This window comes from Mobula hypostoma, chromosome 17, assembly GCF_963921235.1.
Source record: "Mobula hypostoma chromosome 17, sMobHyp1.1, whole genome shotgun sequence".
Classification (NCBI taxonomy): Eukaryota; Metazoa; Chordata; class Chondrichthyes; order Myliobatiformes; family Myliobatidae; genus Mobula; species Mobula hypostoma.
Window position 1 is genome coordinate 38,403,778 of NC_086113.1, and position 24,459 is coordinate 38,428,236.

Genomic DNA, 24,459 nt, shown 5'->3' on the forward strand with positions numbered 1-24,459 from the left:
AATGCCTCTCATCAAATAAAGTAGCATATACACTGGATTTAGAAAAATGTGAGTAATTTTAAAATTGTTTACAATAGTAAATTTCCAGCACAAGTACACATGGAATTTGAAAAAATAAAACATAGACATTTGACCCAACACGTATGTCAGTTCTTTGAAAGAACTGTGGAAGTAATGCCACTCTGTTGATCTTTCCCAATAGTTCCAATTTTAAAAGATTAGTTTTATTTGTCACCCATATATTGAAATATTGAAACATATAGGGAAACATCATGTGTGTCAATGAGCAACACAGCTTGAGGTAGTGCAGGGCGCAGGCCACAAGAGTCGCCATATTACTCGTGCCGACATAACATGCTCACAATCTACTAATCCTAACCTGTACACCTTTAGAATATGGAGGAAACCAGAGCACACAAAGGAAACCATGGACATAGGAGCAGAATTAAGCCATTTGGCCCATTGAGTCTGCTCTGTCATTCCATCATGGCTGATTCATTATACCTCTCAACTCCATTTTCCTACCTTTTCCTCGTAAACTTTGACCCCCTGATTAATCAAGAACCTATCAACCTCTGCTTTAAATATATCCAATGACTTGGCCTCCACAGCAGTCTGTGGCAAAGAATTCCACAGATTCACTACCCTCTTGCGAAAGAAATTCCTCCTCATCTCTGTTTTAAGTGGATATCCCTCTTTTCTGATGCTGTGCGATGAGTTCATTCTTCTAAACTCCACTGAGTACAGGCACAGAGCCATCAAACACTCCTCATATATCCATCCTCTTATTCCCAGAATCATTCTCATGAACCTCCTCCAGACCCTCTCCAATTCCAGCACATCCATTCTTCGGTAAGGGGTCAACAATACTCCAAGTACTGTCTGACCAATGTCTTATAAAGCCTCAGCATTACACCCTTGCTCTTATATTCTAGTCCTCTCGACTGAATGCAAACATCACATTTGCCTTCCTTACCACTGACTCAACCAGCAAACTAACCTTTAGGGAATCCGGAACAAGGACTCTCCAAGTCCCTTTGCACTTCTGATTTTTTAAGTTTCTCTCCATTTAGAAAATAGTCTACGCCTTTATTCCTTCTACCAAAGTGCATGACCATACATTTTCCTACTCTATATTCCCAAATGCTACCTCTTTGCCCAATCTATCCAAGTCCATCCCCTGTTCCCTCAGTACTACCTGCCCCTCCACCTATCTTCCTAATGACCACAAAGCCATTAATTCCATCATCCAAATCATTGACAAATAACGGGTAAAGAAGTGGTCCTAATATGAGATTGAGTTGTGGCATTCAATACACCGAGTGCTTTTTTAATACCTGCTTTTTGCGGTATGTAAACTGCAGTCAGGATCATTGAGGAGAATCCTCTTTCTAAGTAGAACAGCCGGCGCTATTTCATTGGCTGTTCACTCAATCATTGGAAACCATGCTGAATTTGGTTCATTTTTTAAACTACGTGCTTTCAAGTACCCCAAAACCTCATCCTTAATAATTGACTCCAAGATCTTCGCAACCACTGAATGCAGGCTAACTGGTCTATAATTTCCATTCTTCTTCCTCCCTTCTTAAAGAGTGGAGCGGCATTTGCAATTTCCAGTCCTCTGGAACCACACCAGAATCGAGTGATTCTTGAAAGAATATTACAAACTTAATGTTTTGTTTAATGTTTTGAAGTTACAAATTCAAAGGAAGACACAGGAGTCTGAAATTTGAGTCTAACTCCGTGCTTACTTTAAGCAAGGTGTACAGGTATCACGTATACTTGAAAACACATAGTTTAAAAAATAGACCGAAGTCAGCATGGTCTATGCACAAAACCTGCAGAGTGCATTGCAGGGATCAGATAAATTTCCACTACTTAAGCAGGAAAGGTTTTGCCCTCCAACATATTCTGCCATAATGGACTTCACGCCAGAGCAACTCTTGAGAGCTGAAGACACTGATGACAAAATGCAAAGTTCCCAACAAAATGCTGGCATTTCACAGATCTGCCACGTCACAGTTTAGGGAAAAATGACTCATAAAAATAGAGACAGATGTAAAATATTCATAAAGGAAAATATTTATTGTTTATTCCCTTGTTTGTGTAACGGCCAGAAACATGATGACATGATTGGAAACTAAACTAAAGTTATACCTGCACTTTCCATAGGTATTCAGTCAAGTTATACTACGTCTTGACGTGCCAGGTATCTTTTCTGTTCTCAGATTTAGGATCATAATTTACTGATGCTGCAAAGGCTGTTTGACTGATTGATATCACCATGTTACCATCTTATACTCAGTCCAGCAACCTTGCCATCAATCTATCAAAAGCCATATGATTAAATTCAGTTCTCATTACATTATAGAATCATATATTATGCATTTATTGGTTTCCAAAGAGGCTTCATTTTATGGAGCCTTAAGGCGCAAAACAAGGAAAAGAGGAATGATGCATAAGGGAGGAGACTTAATGACAATACTATTCATGTATCAAGTGAGCATCATGTAGTTGTTCAAGTGATGCTCAAGTAAGTGAGATTAGGAGAATCTCACAAAGAGAAGGAGCTGTAATTTTACAATAAAATATCTTGAACTGTTCAATGTGAATGCAGAGGAGATGTCCCTGTGCCTCTTGGCTCAATGAGCTACAGACAAAGGGCAGCAAGTTCAAAGAATGAACAAATCATTTCTTCAAATAGCATCAAAATGGAAGTTCTGGATTTCCTCAGCTTTGGACACTTCTTGGCCCCTTTATTGATTAACAGTGCTCCAGTCAGCTCCTATGTATATCATTGGACTCTGAATTGGTCATCTGAAGTTGTGTTCAGATAGCCATCCTTCTCTCTTGTCTCAAATAGCAGGTTGGAAGAGAAAGGAGAATAATACAACGTGCCATAGTCAAGTCACCTGGCCAGTTTTAGCTCTCACCCAGGCATGTTCTATTCCACTGGAATCAAACAAATAATGTGCATAATGATTTTTCGTAAGAATTATTCCTTTCGAAGGGTATTTGAAGCATCTGATGCTGTGCAGCATTCTGTTAGGATTCAAGAGTTGAGGAATAATTGAAAAGTAAATTATTAGATTAAGAGAATATAGTCAATAAAATGCTTCAAACAACTCCCTCATGAGTGTATTTTCTTTATCAAACTAACATTTCCATCCACTTCTCTCCCAAAGTCCAACTTGCAGAGAACCCATGTCAAAACTCTTCCCTAATCCTTTCTCACACAAAACCATGCAAGTCCCAAACCACAACACAAGCAATGAATCATTTTCTGAGCTTTATTTGCTTTTGTAATGTATAACCAATTAGAAAACAGCAAAGGTGCACAAACAGCAATAATTGGTCTGTTGCATTGGTCTGTTTTAAATAATGATGTTAGCTGAGCAATAAATCTTCAACAATATATCATGTGATCTTTTAGGCTTGTTTAGGAATGCATACAGAATTTCAATTTCATGGCTCAAGACAATGATGGTATCTTTGAAGATGTAGGTGTCCCTCATGCCTGTTGGGAGGTGTCTGCTACATTACACATACATGCTGGTGAGGAAGGAAAAAGGAATATGAAAGAAAACATATACCTTTTCCTCACAGTCTGTAATAAAGTATCTACACACATTCTGAGCTGAATGTGCCAAGTTTTATTGGAAAGTTTCAGTCCATGCCAGAAAACATTTGCAAGGGCTGTAGACAAACAGAAATACTTGTTTCGAGACTGTTGAGGGAACTGAATCAACACAATCTATTTTGATGTAGTTAATGGAAGTAATTTGTTTATTCTTTGAACTTGCTGTTCTCAGGCATACTTTGCTTTGTGTGTCTTCACTTCTTTTATCTCCAATTTGAAGAGATTAGTTCTCCAGCAAAGATATCTCAAAATTCGGAAATACATTCTTGTCAAAGTAAAGCTGAAATATATTCTTCTTTTCAGATTTACAAAGATCACGTCAACAAGGCACTCTTCATTATTTAATTCGTTTGAAAATGTTGTAGTGAGATGTTCTGATCCCGTGTAACTCAAGGTAATAATGAATTGCTGGTGCTATTGAGTTAAACTTTTTTTTTAAATTTTGACTTCATAACAACGAACTGTCACTGATCTATGCCCAAGTCCAAGTGACATGGAGGAAACTTCAAGGTAATTTTATTCCTCTCTCCATGTTATACTTCTTCTTCAAGTCGATGTTCAGAAACAGAGATGATAAGCTTTCAATTTGATGACTTTATTTAGTGAGAAAGCTAAAATTTGGCATGAAACAGGATTGGTATTCTTTGTTATCATACGAATTCCCAGGATTGCAATCAGGACAAAATTTTATTTAGACTTTCACAGGATTTACTTATATTTTAAATACTGTAAAATCATGTTAGTACTATCTATGAATGTCAGATATTTAAAGCCTATTGCGAAGCAATGGTGCGTTGACAGGAGATGAATTTCTACCCAGCTTGCCTCTTGTCAGAGCCCATTAGGGCTGTCCAGTGCTGATGCCTCAGCAGTGTATCACCTGAGTGTTAAAACCCGTGCATACAGTCAGTTCAATTGCCTCTCTGCCTCTGAACCAGGTAATTGCATGAGGGCAGAAGACGGGCTTGATTCAGCACGATTCAAATTCATTTACCTGGAGAGTTCCCACTTACCGAGGTTTGCCCAGCTACCTATTTGCTGTTCAATATGCCATTTCCAGTTTTCTCCCTCAATTTCAACATGAGTGGGTTTTTTTTCTTCTGTTTCATTTGCTACCTTTGTTTTCCAAGCAGCAAAATATATCAAAATAACAGATGTTCCCAATGTGGCCACTTTGGACAAGGCCAATTAACGTCATTGCTTGAGTAAGCCAAGACATCTGAACTTCTTATTATCTAAACAATACCATCATTGTTACTGTGCCTGGTTTTTAATGACACAGGAGATGTAAATCCCTATCACTTTTTATGTTTCTGCAAATATAACAATTTAATGCCGATGCATGGAAGTCCACCCCAGCTCCTGTTGGTCCAGGCAGCGTTAATTTTGATGCAAAGAAGAGAAGAAATCAAAGAATTTTCCTACATCCTCAGTACAGGAATAGACGCCAGTGGAAACAAAATCAAGGAAATATTGCATTGGCTCACTGTAATCTTTGCTTCAGGGAAGGAAGTCTGCTGACCCTTACTGATGTGAGCTGTATTTGACTCCATGTGGTTGTTTTCAGCTGCTCTCTGAAATGGCCCACGAGCAACTCAGTTCAATAAGAATTGAGGTAAGGCAATAAATAGAAGTCTCATCAGTGATACTCATAATAAAAGCATTCTCAGTAAAGATAAAATATGCACCCGCATGCACACACACGCTTTCCATACCTAGGAATGGTGTAGTAATACCCCAGTAAATTGGTCAGCTCTGTGCTGGGGTAACTTTGATTCAACCAGATCATGTTGTGTGTCCAAATCTGGATTACAGCTCGACCAGCTTTGTCTCTGTTCCCTACAGGATAAATCAGACAAAATGAGGTCATGAGTTCATGCTTCATTACCTTCTTATTCCCTGGCAAAAAAAAATGCATTTCATTTCTATTGAAGATGCCCTCCACATGGACAAGTGGAACGATAATATGAAAAAGTTTTCACTGTGCTCCATGGCTTTTTGGGAGATGGAATAAACGATAAGTCTTTTGGGGAAAAGAAGATCGCAAATGCTTGGTTAAATTACGGAACCTGAGAACAAGAAAGACAGAGGAAGTTGTGAGTAACTTCTGATGTGGCTACTATGGGCAGGAGGTAGTGGATGACATAGCTCCGGAGGAGGGCCACAAATAGGATTGAGAATTCAGAAATAACATCTCTGGGGACATGCAGCCAATGTTTGTCAGCAACTTCACACTGTGGATGACGGATTTGCTGAGGAAGTTAGTCTGCTATCTTTTGAACCAGTGGGAAAACGTTAATGCTAGTGATTTCCTATACATTGGCAACACTGGCCTGCTTGCTGCAGATATATTTAGGATTGAAAAAATATACCCTAAGGCCTGATTTTACTTAGTTCCTTAAATCTACAGATAGTGTAAAATCAGAAACCCATATATCCACATGTTTGTGTGGGCAAATGGCTTACTTCCTTTTGCTTATCTGTCAGGTGGCACTCTGTGGAAAAAAAATAATAATTCTTCACTAAGATTTGCAACTGCTATTCTTTTCCTTAAATCATTTCTGTGTTTGTCCATTGAAACACCCTTAAAAGAAGTTTCCAGTTTTTCCATAGGCCTCAAAAGGCTTCCTTCCTTTTGTCCCCCATTGGATTTGTAAGACCATTTTTTCTTTATTCTATTTCATTTGATTTGTTTATTGTTAAATCCACAAAGGTTACATTTATTTAGCTGGAGCTTGTTGGCTTTCAGAATATATTTATCCTGCTTGGATAGAATCACAATGCTGAAAAAACTCAATTTGTTTTTGATTACATTACTTAATGTCCACCATAGCAATTTATTTAAGATATTTGAACTGATACATCCTTCCATAGTTTTGTTTATTTCTGACTTCATGTTACATGTTACAACACAAAATATTGTAGATTTTGGAAATCTGAAACAAGCTGGGTAGCATCTATCATTCCAAATTGGTTAACATTTTTGTGATAACTACATTTCAACTGCCAAAAATTAGGGTGGATGCAACTCTTAAGATCAGAGATGAGATGCGGAAAAAGAGAAAGAAAAAGTCTGTAGTAAATTGGAATATTCTGCTTCCTCCTTTTACATTTTACATTTCAGTTGCTGTGTTGAGGTGGCTCAAGGTGTTGTTCTTTAATTTATTCGAAGGAAGAAAAGCAAATGGTAGAATCTGTAAATGAAATAGGTGGGAACGTTGGTTATTTAAAGTTGTTAAATTCAGTCTTGAATCTAAAAGGCAGTAATATGGAAGTAGGAAGATTAATTGCTATTTGTTCAGCTTCTAGGTGCCTAAGCAATCAGCTAGGATGGAAAAAAATGTGGTTATTTTCAAAACATTTCTGAGTAATGAGCCATCTTTATGTATTTATCCCATGCTTTGAATTTTATCAAGTTAAAAAATTCCTGCCGACACGTAAAAAAGTTAACAAGTAATTTGGTTGAAACTACTTTCTTCATTGCAACTCATTTTTTGGAGATTGACCATACCAACCTGGTAACTGAGCGATTCCTGACTGCAGCAGATCCAGGTTTACCTCGGCAGCTGTAGCAGGGAAGCTGTTGCAGGCTTGGCCACTGCGTTGAGCCTGCGCTGTGGCCTGAGGACAATCTGGTGAGGAAGGAGCCTCCGAAGGTTCCAGCATCTGGTTTAAAACGGCATGGCAGCTGCCCCTCCTTCCTGTCTCAGTCACACAGCTCGGCGAGAGACCTGCTAAAAGGAAATCAATCTCTTTAAGTGATCTTACCATGCTCTACAGCACTCCAACAATAAATGACTCAGGCCTGCACCAATTTACAAAATGATTATTCTCAACATTTTATGAAAAAAAAAACAAAATTATAAAATGGGCACACTGATAAGTCACTGGGCAAAGTGCCCAAAATGTGAAAGCTCTCATTTTTCTATGTGAGATCTCAAGCTTCCTCTACCCACGCACATGATCTTTAGCAACAAAATATATTTTAAAAGTATTTTTGAAGACATTGAGAGATTAAAAAATACTTGGCAAAATCTGTCAAATACAAATTTCTAGCCATAACACATAAAACAATTATTTGGCCTTTGATGGTAATCCCCATAATGGATGACTTTTGAAATTAAAAGCCAGTGTCACCGTGTCCACAAGATAATTCTGTTAATCATTTTAAATCAATCTATTCTGGGCTTCGCTCATTCTAATTGCTTCCTAACTCACATTAAGTCTGCGAAATATACAAACGTATCTCTCTCTCTCTTTCTCTCCCTCTCTCGCTCTCTAGTTGATTGTGTCCAAGACAGACAGATTATAGTCAATGGACTTAACTCTCAGTGATGATCATGTCACTGACAACAATGTGACATCAGAAACCAAGACTGAATCTTTTGAACAGTAAAGTTATTTATGGACTGTTACTGTGAAAGCATGTTTATATGGAATATGGGTTTATGAAAGGGAGGTTGACTGTTTTGTACGTATCCAGTTTTATGTTGCATTAATCTAAAGGGGGAGGAAGTGTAATATATGGATCTATTTGTTCTAGAGCAATGACGCCTTTAACACTAAAAGCTGTCATCTACGCATGCACTGTTGTTTATGTATGTACACTGTTATAGTTTGTGTTCTCTCTCTCTTTCTCTCTCCCTCCCTCCCTCCCTCTTATACATGCATGCTTAAATGCCAAACAGGCATGTAAGATTTTGTTCATATCATTGCAACAAATTGAGCATGGATCTAGAATTAGTGGAAATCTGACCTTTATTGGGCAGTTTCAGTCTCCTGGTAATGTGCCAAACTAGGGTGGTTTTAAAGTGGATATACAGTACATCTCAATTTGCTATCCTACCGGAAATAATTTTTATAATCACAAACATAGATATGAGTCAAATTCAATGTTCTCCACCACTCAAGCTGATTATGAAAATCTAACCTTTTAGGTTGTAAATATCTATTCAGTTTATAACCTCCTGGTCATGTCTTCACTGTTGATCCATTACTATTTTTATAAGATACAACTCAAAAATAAACATAACCGTCCATTACTGGTTATGTCAAAAATGTGATGATAAAAATCCTTCTTAACACTTAGCTACCAGTTAGGATTTGTGGTAACTGCTGACCACAAATATTGTTTGGAAATCACGTTAACGCATTATTTTAGGATATGAAGGTGACCTAGATATCATACCACCGCATCTGCCGGTAAGGCAACAATCTAGGCCGAAGGCAGGAAAAGCCTCAGGAAACTGAGGGAAGGCACTAGGTTAGTGCAGGACGTTGTGTGCCCTCAGGACACTCTAATGCACTTCATAGTCAAATAATTTCTTCTGAATTATGGTCACTAGCTCTATGGGAAAACATAGCTGACCTACAACAATGGAGAAAGAGGGCAATCCTACTTTTCAAGTGGTGCTATTTGGAGAATACATATTATCCTATAGTGCCAAGAGAGTTTGCGTTGACCAGACATAGGGGAGTCCTCATTTTGACATCTCATCAGAGATGCAGGACTTCTAACATGGCACACTTTCAACATTATACAATAAACTCTAATAACCTAACACACACGAGACTTTGGAGGTGCTTTATTAGTCATTTTCAAGAATATTTGATGATATTCCTAAAAATACCTTGACAAGCCAAGTGACTTTTTCTCTTAGGATGTTACGCAACATTAGAATAAGTTATTCAGTGAACTGTGTACGTTAAAGAGAGAACAGGGACCGTGATCCCCTAGGGGAATACAGAAAGCAGGGCTCAGTGAGTGGAAATACAAAGCAAACATTACCCGGCAAACCAAATGCTGAATTGTCACAGTTGCTGAATAGTCATTTAGGAGACTATTGGAATTTTACCATACCCATACACCACGCCAATACTTTCCACTGGAACAGTGACATTGCATTTAAGCAGGATCCCAGTCTGGCTTGACAGCTTGCCTTGCTTCTGGTCTATGTAATTCAGCAGTGCAGCTGGGGATACATTAGGAAAATAATACAATACCCACCCACCCCACACCCTTGCAACCCATTAATTTTCCCATAGTGTTTGCTCCAAGCTCCTTGAGAGTTTGGTGCCCACCAATATTTGTACCATTATGCACCTAAACCTAGCTAGTAAGGTACAGAAACATGAATTGCACTTTTCTTCCTAATTGTGACCAGCTGCCTTTGCCCTCCTCTGCTAGTGGTATAATTAAATGCAATGCAGGGTTCATAATCACTCACAGCAAGTTGGAATCCACTGACAAATCTTGGATTGTGCATTGATATATATAGGGGAAGATTTAGCATTTTGTCACTGAACTGCAAAGATTCATGAGCAAATTTTGAAGTGTTTTGTTTGTAAAAATATACCTTTTATTACAAAGGTTTTAAAAAAGAAAATATTCCCCCATGTTATTTGGGTGGAGTTGACTAGGCAATGGTAATTGCTCAATATGCATCAACATTTCTTCTTCGCATCAAGAGATTTCTTTTGGTTTTAACAGATGACGATGCTAGGACCTACTTTTGTACATCATATATTTAGCCATAAACCCTCAGACCTTTGAAGCCTTCAAACTTATCACGAATGGAAGATAATGTGTTCTGATTCAGATTGTCTTTGAGGCAGCAAAATTTCACTATGGACAAGTACAGTACTTCCTAAGTTTGTCAGCCCATAAAGAATTTCATATTGTAGCGCTGTATCAAACATTTTTTTTACATTACTGCTCCTCCCTTACTTTAAAGCTTTAAAACTTGTTGTTGACTGGCAAAAAACTACAAACTCACTCAGCTGACTTGAATTTCTGTATTTACCTGGGTTAGTGGAGCTGCTTCCTGTATTGGTGAAACACGTGTCAGAATTCAACTTATCCATTTCTACCATGTGACCATTTGATATTTTTTTTCTTGAGGAGTCACCGGAAGAGAATCTTGTCTTTAATGCTTTCTCCTGTAAGCTCTTGTAGGCCATATCCAAAGACTTGGATCTTCTACGACATATTTGACTGCTGGGAATGGAAGAACGTTCCTGCAGCATCACAGGCCCAGCTGGGTCTCGACAGTGCTGGGTGCTTTTAGCCTCTTCACTCCCTCCTTTATTTTCAGAACTACTAGCATGTAGACCATGCTTTTGGCTCAGTTTATCACCAGGTCTTTTTGTAAATATCCTTAAGTTTCCATTATTGATCACCTCAGTTTTATGCTCCATGATTTCCTCTGCTATGGATACCTCAGAATTGAAGCCCAGTTGCATAGGATTCTGCAAAGCTTCCATGTATGATTTTCTGAACAGACGTCTTGTTTCAAAGTACATTGAATCTCGGTGCTGCTTCCTGCGTTGACAGGGACTACTTAAGTCTGTGGCAAAGGTTAAAACCTTTGTAGTATTCCTGGTCTCAGGGCTAGGAACCACCAGAACTTCATTGTTAACTGTTGGGACCTCATCAGTAAGAGGACTGGGCCGAACTAGATTTGGTAAAGGAACTACATCAGTGCTATTTGAACTTGGGGGAAACAATGAACTGTCTCTTTCCCCAGAGCCTTTGGAAGTCTCCTGTTTGACATTAGTCTCAAAAGCCACATCTTCTGAGAGACAAATCCCACAGTTCACTCTACCTTCTAACATTGCTGTTTTTTCCACTGGAACTAGTGCCTCAGTAGAATTGCAGTGGTCTGGCAAGTTGCTGCTTTCTGTCATTTGTGGCATCTTTTCTGTGGTAGGTGCTAGCTGGTCATAGTGATCTGAACCGGAATGTACATAAGTCAGAGCGGTTTTTGGCCTATCGACAAACACGGGGTTAATGACGTTCTTCCAGTGCACTCGGAGAACAACAGTGCCACTCGTTAAGAGACAACTGTGCAGGGAACACTTGTGCTCACGGTTCACATTCTCCAGAAATTCCATAGTGAAGAGGTTTGCATAGACATCCTCAGGAACAAGAACTTCTTCCACTGACTGCCCATTTTTGGAAAGACACTTCAGCACCAATTTTGCAGATTGATTCCCTTGTGGTGCGACCTGAATATAAAAGTCTCCGGCCTTGAGAGGGACCTTATGGAGTGATGCTAACTGCACCACCACCTTCTCGTGGACACACAATGGCCAGCCTTCATGACGGAAGATGAGTCCTGCATACTTATCCTGCAAAGAAAAGTAAAGCAACATTAATGGATGCTAGGAGCCTTCTGGCTTTGTTTCACCTTTTTTATCCCAAAAATGTTGAACCCATATATATTCTTCACTCCACATTTGCCCATTTCAGATTACCATTTCTGATTACCATTTCTGCAAAAATGCAGGAAGTAGATGATGGTTCACCAATACAAAATAAGTGACAGGATGATTGATCATTTCCAATCATTTCCAGAAGTCCTGGAATGATCAATGAGTTAATTATCCAACCATCTCCATTCTGGTCTCAATGTTTCTGGGTACATGGAAGCACGTGATAAAATAGAGCAGTCAGCATGGTTTCCTAAAGGGGGAAGCTTGCCTGACAAATCTGTTGGAAATTTTTGAGGAAATAACATGCAGGATAGACAAAACATAGTCAGTAGGTGTTGTTTACTTGGATTTTCAGAAGGCCATTGACAAGGTGCTGCACATGAGGCTGCTAAACAAAAGTCTATGTATTTACAGGAAAAGCTCTAGCATGGATAGAAGATCAGGTGAGTGACAGAAGACAAAAAGTGGGAATAAAGAAGGCCTTTCCTGGTTGGCTGTGGGTGACTAGTGAAGTCCATAGCAGTCAGTGCTGGGGCTACAGATTTTCACTTCATGGACTAGTGATCTGTATGAGGTATAGTGGACAAGTTTGATGATAATACACAGAAGGATGGAGGGACCAGTAGTGTTGAGGAAGCAAGAGAACTTGGATAGGAAAATGGGCAAAGCAGTGGCAGATGGAATAGAGTGTAGGGAAGTGTTTGGTCATGTACTTTTGTAGAAGGAAAAAAGACATGGATTATTTTCCAAATGGGAAGAGAATTCACAGATCGGAGGTCTAAAGAGACTTGGCGGTCCGCGTATAGACATTCCTTAAAGGTTAACCTACAGGGTTAGGTCAGTAGTAAAGAAAATAACTCCAATGTTACCATTCACTTGGAGGAGACTAGATTATCAATCAGTGTGTAATGGCTAGACTTTAAAAGATACTGTCAGACATATTTAGAGTATTATAAGCAGCAATGGGCCCCATATACAAGGATGGATGTGTTGGAGTTGGAGAGGATCCAGAGCACATTTACAACAATAATGCTGGGAATGAAAGGATTAACTTATGAGGAGTGTTTGATGACTGTGGACTTGAACTCACCTGAATTTAGAAGGACAAGAGGAGATCTCATTGAAATCTATTGAGTATTGAAAGGCCTGCATGGAGTGGACATGGAAAGGATGTGTTCAGTAGTGAGACGGTCTAGGATTAGAGGGCACAGCCTCATCATCCCTGTTCTGAAGGACATCCCTTTAGAACAGAGATGAGGAGGATCTTCTTTAGCTAGAGAGTGGTGAATCTGCGCAATTCATTGCCACAGGGGGCCATGGAGTCCAACTCTCTGGGTGCATTTAAAGCAGAATGTAATAGGTTCTTGATTTGAAAAGGTGTCAAAGGTTATGGGGAGAAGGTAGGATAATGGAGTTGAAAAGGAATAATGAATCGTCCATGATCAACTGGCAGAGCAGACTTGATGGGCTAAATAACATAATTTTGCTCTTTTGCCTAATGATAAAGATTTGAGGTATTCAGCTCTGGTAGTAAATAGCTATGAAATGAATAATCTAAACGAGCATTGGGACCCTAAGGATAATTAGCACAGTAATTCATACAATTCTGACAACACAAGTAGTGAAGTGATTTGTGATGTCCTAATGTCATAGAAAAACATATTTCCTTAATTAATAATAGCAACTGAACATATTGAAATCATGATACATCTGAACTCCAGAATGTTAAACTACACTTTTGTTATATGAAAGGTATTTCAGTTGCACCTGGGATTGGTTTGTGATAAGAGCAATAAGTTGAATGCAGTTGAATACTTATAACTAATACTAACTGGGTTGGGCTCCAGAGATCAAGAAACATTAGAAGAGGGTTTTACCAAAGGCTGTTAAATCATTTAAATGAATAGAGATGAGTACAGTCTCAGATTATTCCCAAGCTGTCGGTATTAATTGTTGGAAACGTTTGTAAAAGTGTGGTAGAAACAGACCAAGGCTATTTCGGAAATTACAAGGAACATTACACTTCCGTACTGTCACTGGGAGGGTCAGCCTGAATTACGTCATCAAAGTGAGACCTGAGTGCGTAAATGACATAGAAACCAAAGGACAATCCACTGCCTATAATTTGTCTGCTCATCAGTCAAACTGACTGAATCATCAGGCAGATAAATTTGAAGTAATTTTCCACGATGACAATGCCTTTTTTTTTAAAGTGAAGCCGTGGTTATTCTCACAGAACCAATTATAATTTATATTCAGTCCTGACTTTCAGTGCTGTTTGTGTAAAGCTTCCCTGTTTGTCCTGTGACCATGTGAGTTTCCTAACATATCGCAAAGTCCCGCAGATCTATAGGTTAACTGGCCTATGGAAATTGTGCAGAGGACAATCAAGTGTGCATATATACTTTAGAATCTGAGGGAAAGGGAGAATTTTGGGAGAGTAAAATGGGATTGATGCTGAATTAGTATAATTGGGTATATGATAGTCAGTGTAGAAACAATGGTGTAAAGAGTCTACTTCCATTGTTTGCAACTCTCTGACCAGGTAGAACTACGATCTTATACATGTCCATCAAATAGCTTTGTTAACAAACCTCTGACAAATGTACTTAAGATCATATTTATTTCTGCCCTGTCTATATCTTAAAATATGTCTATCTTAATGCTTTTGTTGTAAAGCTGCTTACAGTTCTTGGAAAGTGCTATTTTTAATGTCTAAATAAAATGATAAATATAATAGGCTCTCCAATCCAAGCTGCAAACATTTATAGGGCAACAAAATCGAGTGCAGAAGGAAGAAAAGATTTATTTCTTGCATGACTTCAGGATTTTTCTAATATGTTGATAATCATGAAATTCTTTTTAAGGTGGTAGTTATGAATATGACATGGGAAAGAGAACAGCCAAATTGCCTGCAGCAAAATATGACAAAGAGAAATGTGTTCTTTTCTTTTTAATGATGTTGTTTAAAAATGAATTTTCCGGTTCTTAAGAACATTGTCAAGTAATCTTATATCTGGGTTTAGGGGGGTGGGAGGAGAAGGAAATTTGGTTTAACATGTCAATGGAAAGATGGAACACAATCATCATTGCGTGCAAACTCGCTGCACTCAAGCTACTTGTGATTTTTTTAGGCCAAAGCTAGATCACTGCACGAACAAAGTATGTCTCCTTTATCTCCACAGAGAAAGAGTAAAAAGCATTGGGTTCATTAAATCTGACACTGTGTTTTCTCGAGGACATCTCCAAGGTAGCAAAGGAAAATTCCACTTCGTGAAGTGACCAGAAAAGGGGAAGGGTACAAAGTAGCTTAAAACGTCACAGAGCCAAGCTTAGAAAGCGAAACAGTATTTTTAAGTGGCCTTTGTGCTTGTGAAAAGTACAAACAAATTAATAAAAGGGCACAATGTTCACCAGAAATGATACAATGTGTCAAACAGATCAATATTCAATCAATAAAAATAACACAATAATTTCCTCCTCAAGAAAAAGTGATTTCCAATGAAAATCATTTTTTTTTTCTTTTTACATGCTTATTGCAGTCACGTCCTTTCTAAATTGCATGATTGAGGACATTGCTGGTTTTACATGACCACAATGGGCTAGATTTTCTGACTAACTCTCACTTCCAGGTCTCCAGCCTCCACTTTGACCACACACAGGGTCGCTGACCACCCTCTCAGTCAGTCCCAGAGATAGCTGCCTGGCCACCTATTCCCATTCCCCGGACGTGTGTGTTTCTGCAGCGGATACTGTGAGCCAAATCAATCACACCTCCAGATGGGGCAATTTATTCATATGTACAAAGGGATATATATTGGAAAAGAAAGAATAGCGACTGAATTATAACAATTCATAGACATGATTCAATTACTTTATTTAAGGGTTTTAAAAAAAGTCTTTATGGAGTTTATGGAGCACTATCAACATCTAAAAAATTCCGGTCAATATTTTACAAATCACAGAAACTAATAAAAAAATGTATTCTCCTCTACAATTTTATCCATCTCATTTACATTGCATTTCATTGAAGTTCCTATTATAATTTAAGAGATCTACTTGCTCTTTCTTTTATCAATGAAATAATATCCATCCCCATCCCTCTTGACTCCATCATCCTGATGTCCTGGTCTACTTTCATCCACATTAGCTTTCTCTGAACCTGCATACTATCTTCTCCCATTTACACCTCATCCTGTTGCCCTCATCCATATGAGATCTCCAAAAGCATCACAGAAGTTAACCTGAAGAAATCAAAATTGAACCAAATCCCAGTTTATCTCCATCTGATTCAACACTGCAGGCAGTGGTTATTGGAGAGAGTTTAGGAGCAGGAAAATATGGATTACTAAAACACCTTTCATGACCTTAGGTTTTATTAGAAATGCAGAACATTGGGATAGCTCTAGGAATGTTTCAGAACTGACAATTAAATTTAGAGATGGAAAGGAGGGAAACATGTTAGATTGGGGTTGCTCTTTCAGCATTGGTCCATTGGAGACAAGACACCGCAGATGCTGGAATCTGGAGCAGAAATAAATTGTTGGAGGAACTCAATGAGTCAGGCAGCGCTTGTGCGGGGAAGGAGACAGTCAACATTTTAGATTGAGGCCCTTCGTCTGGACTGAAAGATGGAGATAGGCAATACAAAGAGGTGGAGCAAGAGCTGGCAAGCCATTAGTGAATCCAAGTGAGGAGCATTGAGGGTTTTTTTCTTCAAACTGAGAAGGTAGACAGTGTAACATCATCCTGAAATTGACCTCCTTAACAATGTAGTGCTTCATTGATGTCTGACCAGGCTTAATATCTTTTGAACAAGGATTTCACTCCTCTAATGTTCTGTTATTGAGGTGAGAACCAGACAATTAGTCAGGGCCAACAAGTTAGGAATTTACTTGACCTTCTTTCTCAAGGTGCTAAATTCCGAAACCTGCAAATAATCCTGTGGAATTTTGGCAATTTTTTTTTTTTGCATTCCCTCAAGCAACACAGGGGCTTGCCCCAATTGGAACCATCTGCTGTCACATTCAAGTTGGGAAATTGGAGAAGTTAGTGTGTTTACAAGTGACTACACTTCGCTCAACATATACAGGGTCATTAACAATCCACCCTTCTTTGATATACTTGTCCTGCCGAAGGGTTTTGGCCCAAAACATCGACTGTATTATTTTCCTAGATGCTGCCTGGCCTGCTGAGTTCCTCCAGCATTGTGTGTGTGTTGCTTTGATATACTTCTTATGTTTTCTGAAACAACAAACCTACAACGGAAAAAATCATGATCGTGATTGCTTTCACTCAAAAATCGTCATTCTGGGAACAAATGACCCAGCAGAGGTCTTTTGTCAGTTGTGCCCCCACCACTGGAAAATGTTTAGCAATTGGACAAACTCCAGTGGGAACACCTGAGATTATGAACAGTTCACATGAAACCAAATTAATCACAACTGGGTCGAAACAACCTGTCAGGCTCCAGCAGTTTCAAGCAATTTTCAAGCTTATCAGAGCCAAGTGTGAAACAATGAAGTGTTCCAGTCCAGTGACTCCTGCAAGTAGAGGGGAGGGAATGGAAAGGCAAGATTGCAATGCTGAATCACTCACTGACAGCTTTCACTGGGGGCTTGGCTGCAGAGAAGGTAGAGGCAGATCTGCTCAGCACTGACAGAACCTATGCTTCCACTCAGATGTTAAACGTTGTGAAGTTTACAATTTTCATCAAGGCAGATGCTCTACTCATGTGTTACTCTTTACCATTTATTTCCACCTCATTAACTTGGTATGTTCACTGCTTCCTGAGAAGAGACCATAATGTGAAAAGGTCATCATGTGGAATGTTATCAATGTTTAATCTTGTCTATTTTCACCAGTTAGTACCAACCCCTATTAGAATAGTGACTACCTCAGGTGGCCTGAAGTACTTATTGCAACTGAATTTGAAAGTTTGGGAATGTTGTTCAAACATATCGACAGATAAGATGGCAAGATACCACTTGCCGTGTGTCTAGCATCAGTTGATATGGACTTCCACTCATATACAGTAGTCATTTCAGAATGTACAGTCTGCCAATGTTCTTTAGTTTATAGGAATGTCATCAGACACAAACTGATTCTGAACTACACCGGGAGAAATTAGGACAGATGACTAAAACTTGTTAAAGTAGTAAGAACATAAGAAATAAAAGCAGAATTAGGCCATGATCCGACCCATGCTCCAACAGTCAACGTGATCAGGGCTGATCTTTTATCCGTGCCACCTCAGAATTTGAAGCAGATTTATTGTCACTGACATGTCATGAAATTTGTTGTTTTGTGACAGTAGCGCAATGCAATACATAAAGTACACTCTCAATTATAAGAAGAAATATGCATTAAAAATAAATTAAGCAGTGCAAGAAGAGAGCAAAAACAGTGAGGTAATGTTCATGGGTCCATTGTCAGTTCAGAAATCTGACGCCGGAGGGGAAGAAGCTGTTCCTAAAACTTTGAGCATGTGTTCAGGTCCCTGTACCTCCTTGTTGATGATAGAAATGAGAACAGGGCATGTCCTGGGCAGTGAGGGTCCTTAATGATAGATGCCACCTTTTTGAGGCATCGTCTTGAAAAGGTGAGGGTAGGCTAGTGCCTGTGATGGGCCATTTTTGTACACTAACTGAATATCCATTGATTCCTTCAATATTCACAATCAATCTTTTCCTCTGAGTATACTTAATGATCGAGTCTCCACAACCCTCCTGTGTAGAGAATTCAATTTTCTGTTCTCTTGGCTGAAGATTTTTTTCTCACAACTCTGCCTTGTCCAGGCAACCCCTTATTTAGAAACAGAAACCCCTGGTTCTACACACCCCTGCCAGGAAAAACATCAATTCCACATCTAGCTAGGAGAGGAAGGATGCTTTTGTTACAGTATTATTTCAATTCCTGTACCCCCAAGATCACAAGTAATTTAGTCTTAGCAAAACCTTAGTCTTGATAAGGCTGTAAGCACTTGCATATTCTTCCCTCTCTCTGATGATATTGTTGTTAAAAGGCAGTGGCTGTTTGGTTGCCTTCCTTTGGGTACTTGGAATGAACCTCACGTTCTGGCCTTTGTATCCCTTCTCAAGCACTGGAAAATATGCAGCACATTCATAGTTTCAAGATAACAGTGCATGTGAAAACCTGAGCACATAGTTACTATGGCTGACCCCCAGTTCATATGGAATTCATGAGGCAGTTTAGACAACATGCTTCCATAAATATGGCCATCACTGTTTATTAATAAAGCTGCGCCAATAATCCCATTTGCTAACCACCACTGAGGGGAGCTCTTCAGACTAAATGGTAATCTTCCAAAATTTCCTAGATTCCCAAATGAAACACTTATTCAAAACAAGGAAAGGAACAATAGGGAACTATGGATGATAGTTGCTTCAGTAGTGGGGCGAGTGGAAGAATTCATTACTAAAGTGATAGCAGAGTACTTAAATATTCATAATATGATTAGACAGTTCCAAAGTCATTTCACAAGAGGCCTTTAACTTGAAAGGCTAACCTGCTGTGTTCCTCCAGCATTTTGTGTGCATAACATAGGCTACACAGTTTTACAGTTGTTAAAACATTGACATATAGCTCCTTTATAAAGTTTTTAAAAAGCTTTTGAAGAATAACAAAATTAGTACAGATGATAATAATGCCAGACTGACGAGCTACACTAACAACTTACAACAACACTCTGTATTGGGACACACAGTAGTTAAATCTCAGCAGGTAGCTCTTAAAGAATCAAGAACACAACATGTCAGGCAAATTTGCAGCTACTGAAGACAGCTTCCATTTCACCATTGTTGCACTAGTTTAATCCCATAGGTAGTTACCTTGCTCCAAGGCTTATTGACATTGACCTTGAGAGGATGGTGGATCATACTGCATTTAGCACGGATATTCTCTGTTCAAGGAGACCAGAGAGATTAAGGTTCCGAACGTTCCATTTCAAATATAAGAATGTTATTTTAATTTTACCTTGAAGAATCAGATGGCCCTTCTAATATAGGGAAGATAATCTCAAGATCTGCCCATTATTCTATGCTAACTCATATCCCCAAAAAGCCTCAGTTCTTAATTTATGCATCAGCTGTAAATGTAGCACTACATTCAGTGGCCACTGAGTGTATGCTCAAGCTCTTCTGCTGTAGCCTGTCCACTTGAAGGTTCAACATGTTATGCACTAAGAGATGTTCTTCTGCACACAGCTGTTGTAACACAGTTATTTGAGTTACTGTCACCATCCTGTCAGCTTGAACTATTTAGCCATTCTCCTCTGACCTCTTTCATTAACAAAGTGTTTTCACCCACAGAACTGCCACTCACTGGATTCCATTTTTTTTTTGTTTTTCGCACCATTCTCTGTAAAAACTCCAGAGACGGTTGTACATGAAAGTACCAGAAGATCAGCAGTTTCTGGATACTCAAAACCACCCTGAATGGCACCAACAATCATTCCAAGGCCAAAGATTGTCAGTGAGCATACTTGCATTTACTTCAGGCCAGCTGGGAGGAGAGTGTGGCAGAATAGGCATTGAAAAGAAAGTAAGACCATGATTCACATGCAAGCTCCTCAGGAAGAGGCATAAAAATTCAGTCAGGGCAACACAAGAAAGTGAGAATTACAGCATCAATGTACAAATGAAAAACAACAACTTGAATCAGTAAAGTATCACACATCAAAGTTGCTGGTGAATGCAGCAGGCCAGGCAGCATCTCTAGGAAGAAGTACAGTCGACGTTTCAGGCCGAGACCCTTCGCCAGGACTAACGAAGGGTCCTGACGAAGAGTCTTGGCCCAAAACATCGACTGTACCTCTTCCTAGAGATGCTGCCTGTCTGCTGCGTTCACCAGCAACTTTGATGTGTGTTGCTTGAAATTCCAGCATCTGCAGAATTCCTCATGTTTACAGCAGTGAAGTATGTCTGGTTTGAATTATCCAAATGGACTAAATGATTGTAGTGAGGAGCACAGTGGCCAACGAGGAGAGATGCTGCTTCCCAATCCAGAGACCACGTTCAATCCTGACTTTCAATGCTGTCTGAGTCGAGTCAAGTTTACATGTTCTCCCTGAGGCTCTGTGTGGTTTTCCCAGGTGCTCCCATTTCCACCCACTTTCCAAAGGTGTGGGGGTTGGTAGATTCAATGGCTGTTGTAAATCGTCCCTGGTGTGTAGGCGGTGGGGGAACCTGGGGTGCAGTTCAGAGGAATGTGAAGCGATTGGTGTAGGATGAGTGTGAGTGGATATTGATGGTCAGTATAGACTCAGCAAGCCAAAGGTTCTTTTTCTGACCTACATTAAACTGTGGTTCTGTGACTTAAACAGAATTTAGAGCAGGAATGTGTGATGCCAAATATAGTCTTAAGGTGAACAAGGAATCATCGACTGAACAGGATTTCAAACATTCTTCAAATACACCAGACACTGAAACACAGTTAAGAATTTCTATATATTAAGAGAAAGACAAATTAGTAAGTGAACCTGTAGTAACAAGAGAATCAGAAGAGACAAAACAAGAGTATTAGAAGGAAGCTTGCTGCTATTTTGCTGGGCTCTGCTGCAATAAGATGTTGAAAATGCTGAAAATGCTCAGCAGTTGAAGCAGCAATATTAAAAAAAAGTAAGATATTGCAGAGTTTTGAGTTGTGGGGTGATCTGGGAGTCCAAGTGCATGATTCACAGGAAGAGCATGTGATTAGGAAAAAAATAACAGAATGTTGTGAAACACAAGAGACTCAGATGCTGGAATCTGGAAGAACAAAATGTTACAGTTTTGTGCAGAGGGAGTGGAGTAGGGAGGTTATATCTGGTGATATGGGGCTTTGGTGTGGAGTACTCAGTACAATATGGCTATACTTATTTAAAGAAGAATATTAATACATTCAGGTGGCAGGGTTGAGATACATCTCAACCAAAGGAGGTGTAAGGCACTTCTTCCCTTCACGAGGCTGCAGGTCAACTTTGGGCAAGGAGGAGCCCCCCGATCAGGGTCACGTGAAGCCATGGGAGCAGGTGGTGGATGGTGTATGAGCAGCTGAGGCATATCACACGACCTGGTTACGAGACTACTGACAACCTCTGAAGAGTATTGACAAAGGCCGGGGTCACTGCCCGGAAGAAGACAATGGCAAGCCACTTCTGCAGAAAAAATTGCCAAGAACAATCATGGTCATGGAAAGATCATGATCGCCCACTTCATACAACATGGCACATGAACAAATGAACTATTAATACATTAGAAACAATTCTTTTTTTTTAAATTTTATTTTTATTTGGATAAGGAGTTCACAATTATCATGTACTTTTTTCACACATATAACCTTTTCCATTTTTTTATATGTATAGAACTACAATTATTTATACATTCTTAAGTACACATTGAGATGATATAAAAGCAAAATAAACATTTAAATAGATAATTATGTACTGTGGTAAATCTACCCTATTAGGCTAAGTAATGAAATTAGTTGTTAAGAAAAATGGTAATAATAGTTTCCATACAACCCTTCTGGACCATTACATTAGAAACAATTCAAGGGAGTTTACTAAACTAGTACCTAGAATAAGGAGGTAGTCTTATGTGGAAAACTTGCGCTGTCTAGTCTTGCAGCTGCTAAAGTTGAGAAGAGTGAGAGAGAATGATGAACACATCTGAGATCCACAGGTGTCCTAACATTATATGGAAAAGAAGTTTCCTCCTGTAGGATAAACTAGGACTTAGAGGTCACCCATTTAAGACTGAGATATGGTAACATCTTTTCTCTCTCTGAATTGAGAGTCTGTGAAATTTTCTTTCTCAAAAGGGTGGTGCAATGAGATTTATTCGTTACTTTAAAGTTGAGATAGATACTTAGGAAGCAAGGAAGTTAAAAGTAGAGGAAAATGCATATCTGAGATAACAATCAGATATTCCACTATCTTATTAAAAGGTGGAGCAGCCTTAAGAGACCAAGAAGCTTACTCCTGCTCCTAATCGTTCAGTTTGTATGCATGTAAGCATGTTGGCAGAATAATAGTGGAACTTCACCAGGCAAACTATTTGCCTGAAATGCTGGAAGTACTCAGGAGAATAAGAGCAGGGGGATTTTCAGCAGTTTGTTTTTTTATTTTCAATTTCTATCACAGGCAGTTTTTCTTTTGCCTTTAGATTACTGCTCAGCAGTTTTATCTCCACAGCTATAAAGGGACGTACAGTACTGTACTTCCCCTGGGGGGATGTGCAGCAATTTTGCTTGTTTGAGTACAGGGCAAGGAGAAATTGTGCAGAATGGACCTATACTCACCAGAACTGAAAGTGAGAGGTGTTTTCATTGTAGTACATACAGAGATGAGTAGGTAGTTGCTGACAGATTCTCTTATGACTGGATATTCTAGAGATAGGGGACAAAACACAGAAGGAGACTTGTCACACTGCACGCAAAGTTCTATATTTCTGCTGTGTTATTTCACTATTCCAACAGCCACTTTACTTTACACTTCAAATTTTGGATAATTATTACGCCGTTACACCCCTTCCATTATACCTCCTGTTCCCTGATATCATGTTCAGCTTGTACTGTCACCCTCCTTTTGTCAGTGAATCAGCTGCCCTCCATTCCAGCACAGTCCTTTTTCTCCACCATAAGCTCTTTCGTAACCTCCCACCCCACTTCCAACCTATTACTACATCTTAAAATTGGCTTTGCATAGCTGTTCCCCATCCTGATAAGTCAATGAACCTAAAATATTCATTATGTGTCTCTATTCATAGATGCTGATTCATCCACAATTCTAGAATTAATAGTACAATCCATAACTCCCTTTCAAATGTAATTATTCAAATTCTACAATCTGTGTTACATTTTACTTGTTAACATTTCCTTCGGTTCTCAACAATTAAACATTCCACATGCGCTAACTTTTGCTAAAAATCCTGCCACCTTACTCAGTGTTTATCAATTCCAGATTAGTCAAACTATCCAATATCTATTCCCTGAATTTGGCAGTACTATTGTCCCAGGTTATAATCCAAAAGCAACTCTTTCATTAAAAGTTTACATTGAATAATACAAATATCAAATGGCGCACAGATTTGCAAAGGTGAAAACATTGACAATTGGGCCATCAATTCTCGAAGTAAACACTGCCACGGAATTTAGACTCCTTTTATAATATTTCAATATATAATCAAGAAATGACAGTCATTCAAAGTAACTGAAGCAAGATCAGCACTGGCCAGTGTAGTCTGAACTGACAACAAAGCATAATTGCACTATAGGCACCAACCTGCACTCCACATGCGCCCCCCCCACCCCCGCGAATTAGATCAATACTGAGAATATGGCCTTGATCCTTTTAAAGCACTTAGAATGACAATTCTGCAGCGTCTAAACACTTGAGGATCAAAGTGTTTTGAACCTATCTAACAGTGCTTTGAATCCCAAAGTAATATGGAAAAGCATGTACATGTTTATAGAGATTCATCTCATGTAAACAGTTGTTTGAAAACCAGCATTCTAGGTCATTTGCGTTTGGCTGAACCAGCCCTGAATCCCTGTTCTGCCGTTCATTTGGATCATTGTAAAATTGTTTTTAAACTCTATCTCCC

The 24,459-nt window shown here is 39.1% G+C and overlaps 1 protein-coding gene across 10 annotated transcripts in view; it reads right to left on the reverse strand.

Moving 5' to 3' along the window:
* The window catches only part of zgc:158766 (uncharacterized protein LOC100009641 homolog), a 357,736-nt gene that overhangs the window by 43,677 nt on the left and 289,600 nt on the right, over positions 1-24,459 (reverse strand). For 6 of the 10 annotated variants that reach the window (XM_063069724.1, XM_063069723.1, XM_063069721.1 and 3 more), the window contains 3 exons: positions 10,444-11,770; positions 7,156-7,374; positions 5,356-5,479 (listed from right to left, as the gene is read on the reverse strand). In XM_063069724.1, the coding sequence (XP_062925794.1) occupies positions 5,356-5,479; positions 7,156-7,374; positions 10,444-11,770 (1,670 nt within the window). Of the gene's footprint in view, positions 1-5,355; positions 5,480-7,155; positions 7,375-10,443; positions 11,771-23,155; positions 23,243-24,459 lie in introns of all 10 variants that reach the window. The other 4 variants (XM_063069726.1, XM_063069725.1, XM_063069727.1 and 1 more) reach the window with 2 other exon arrangements.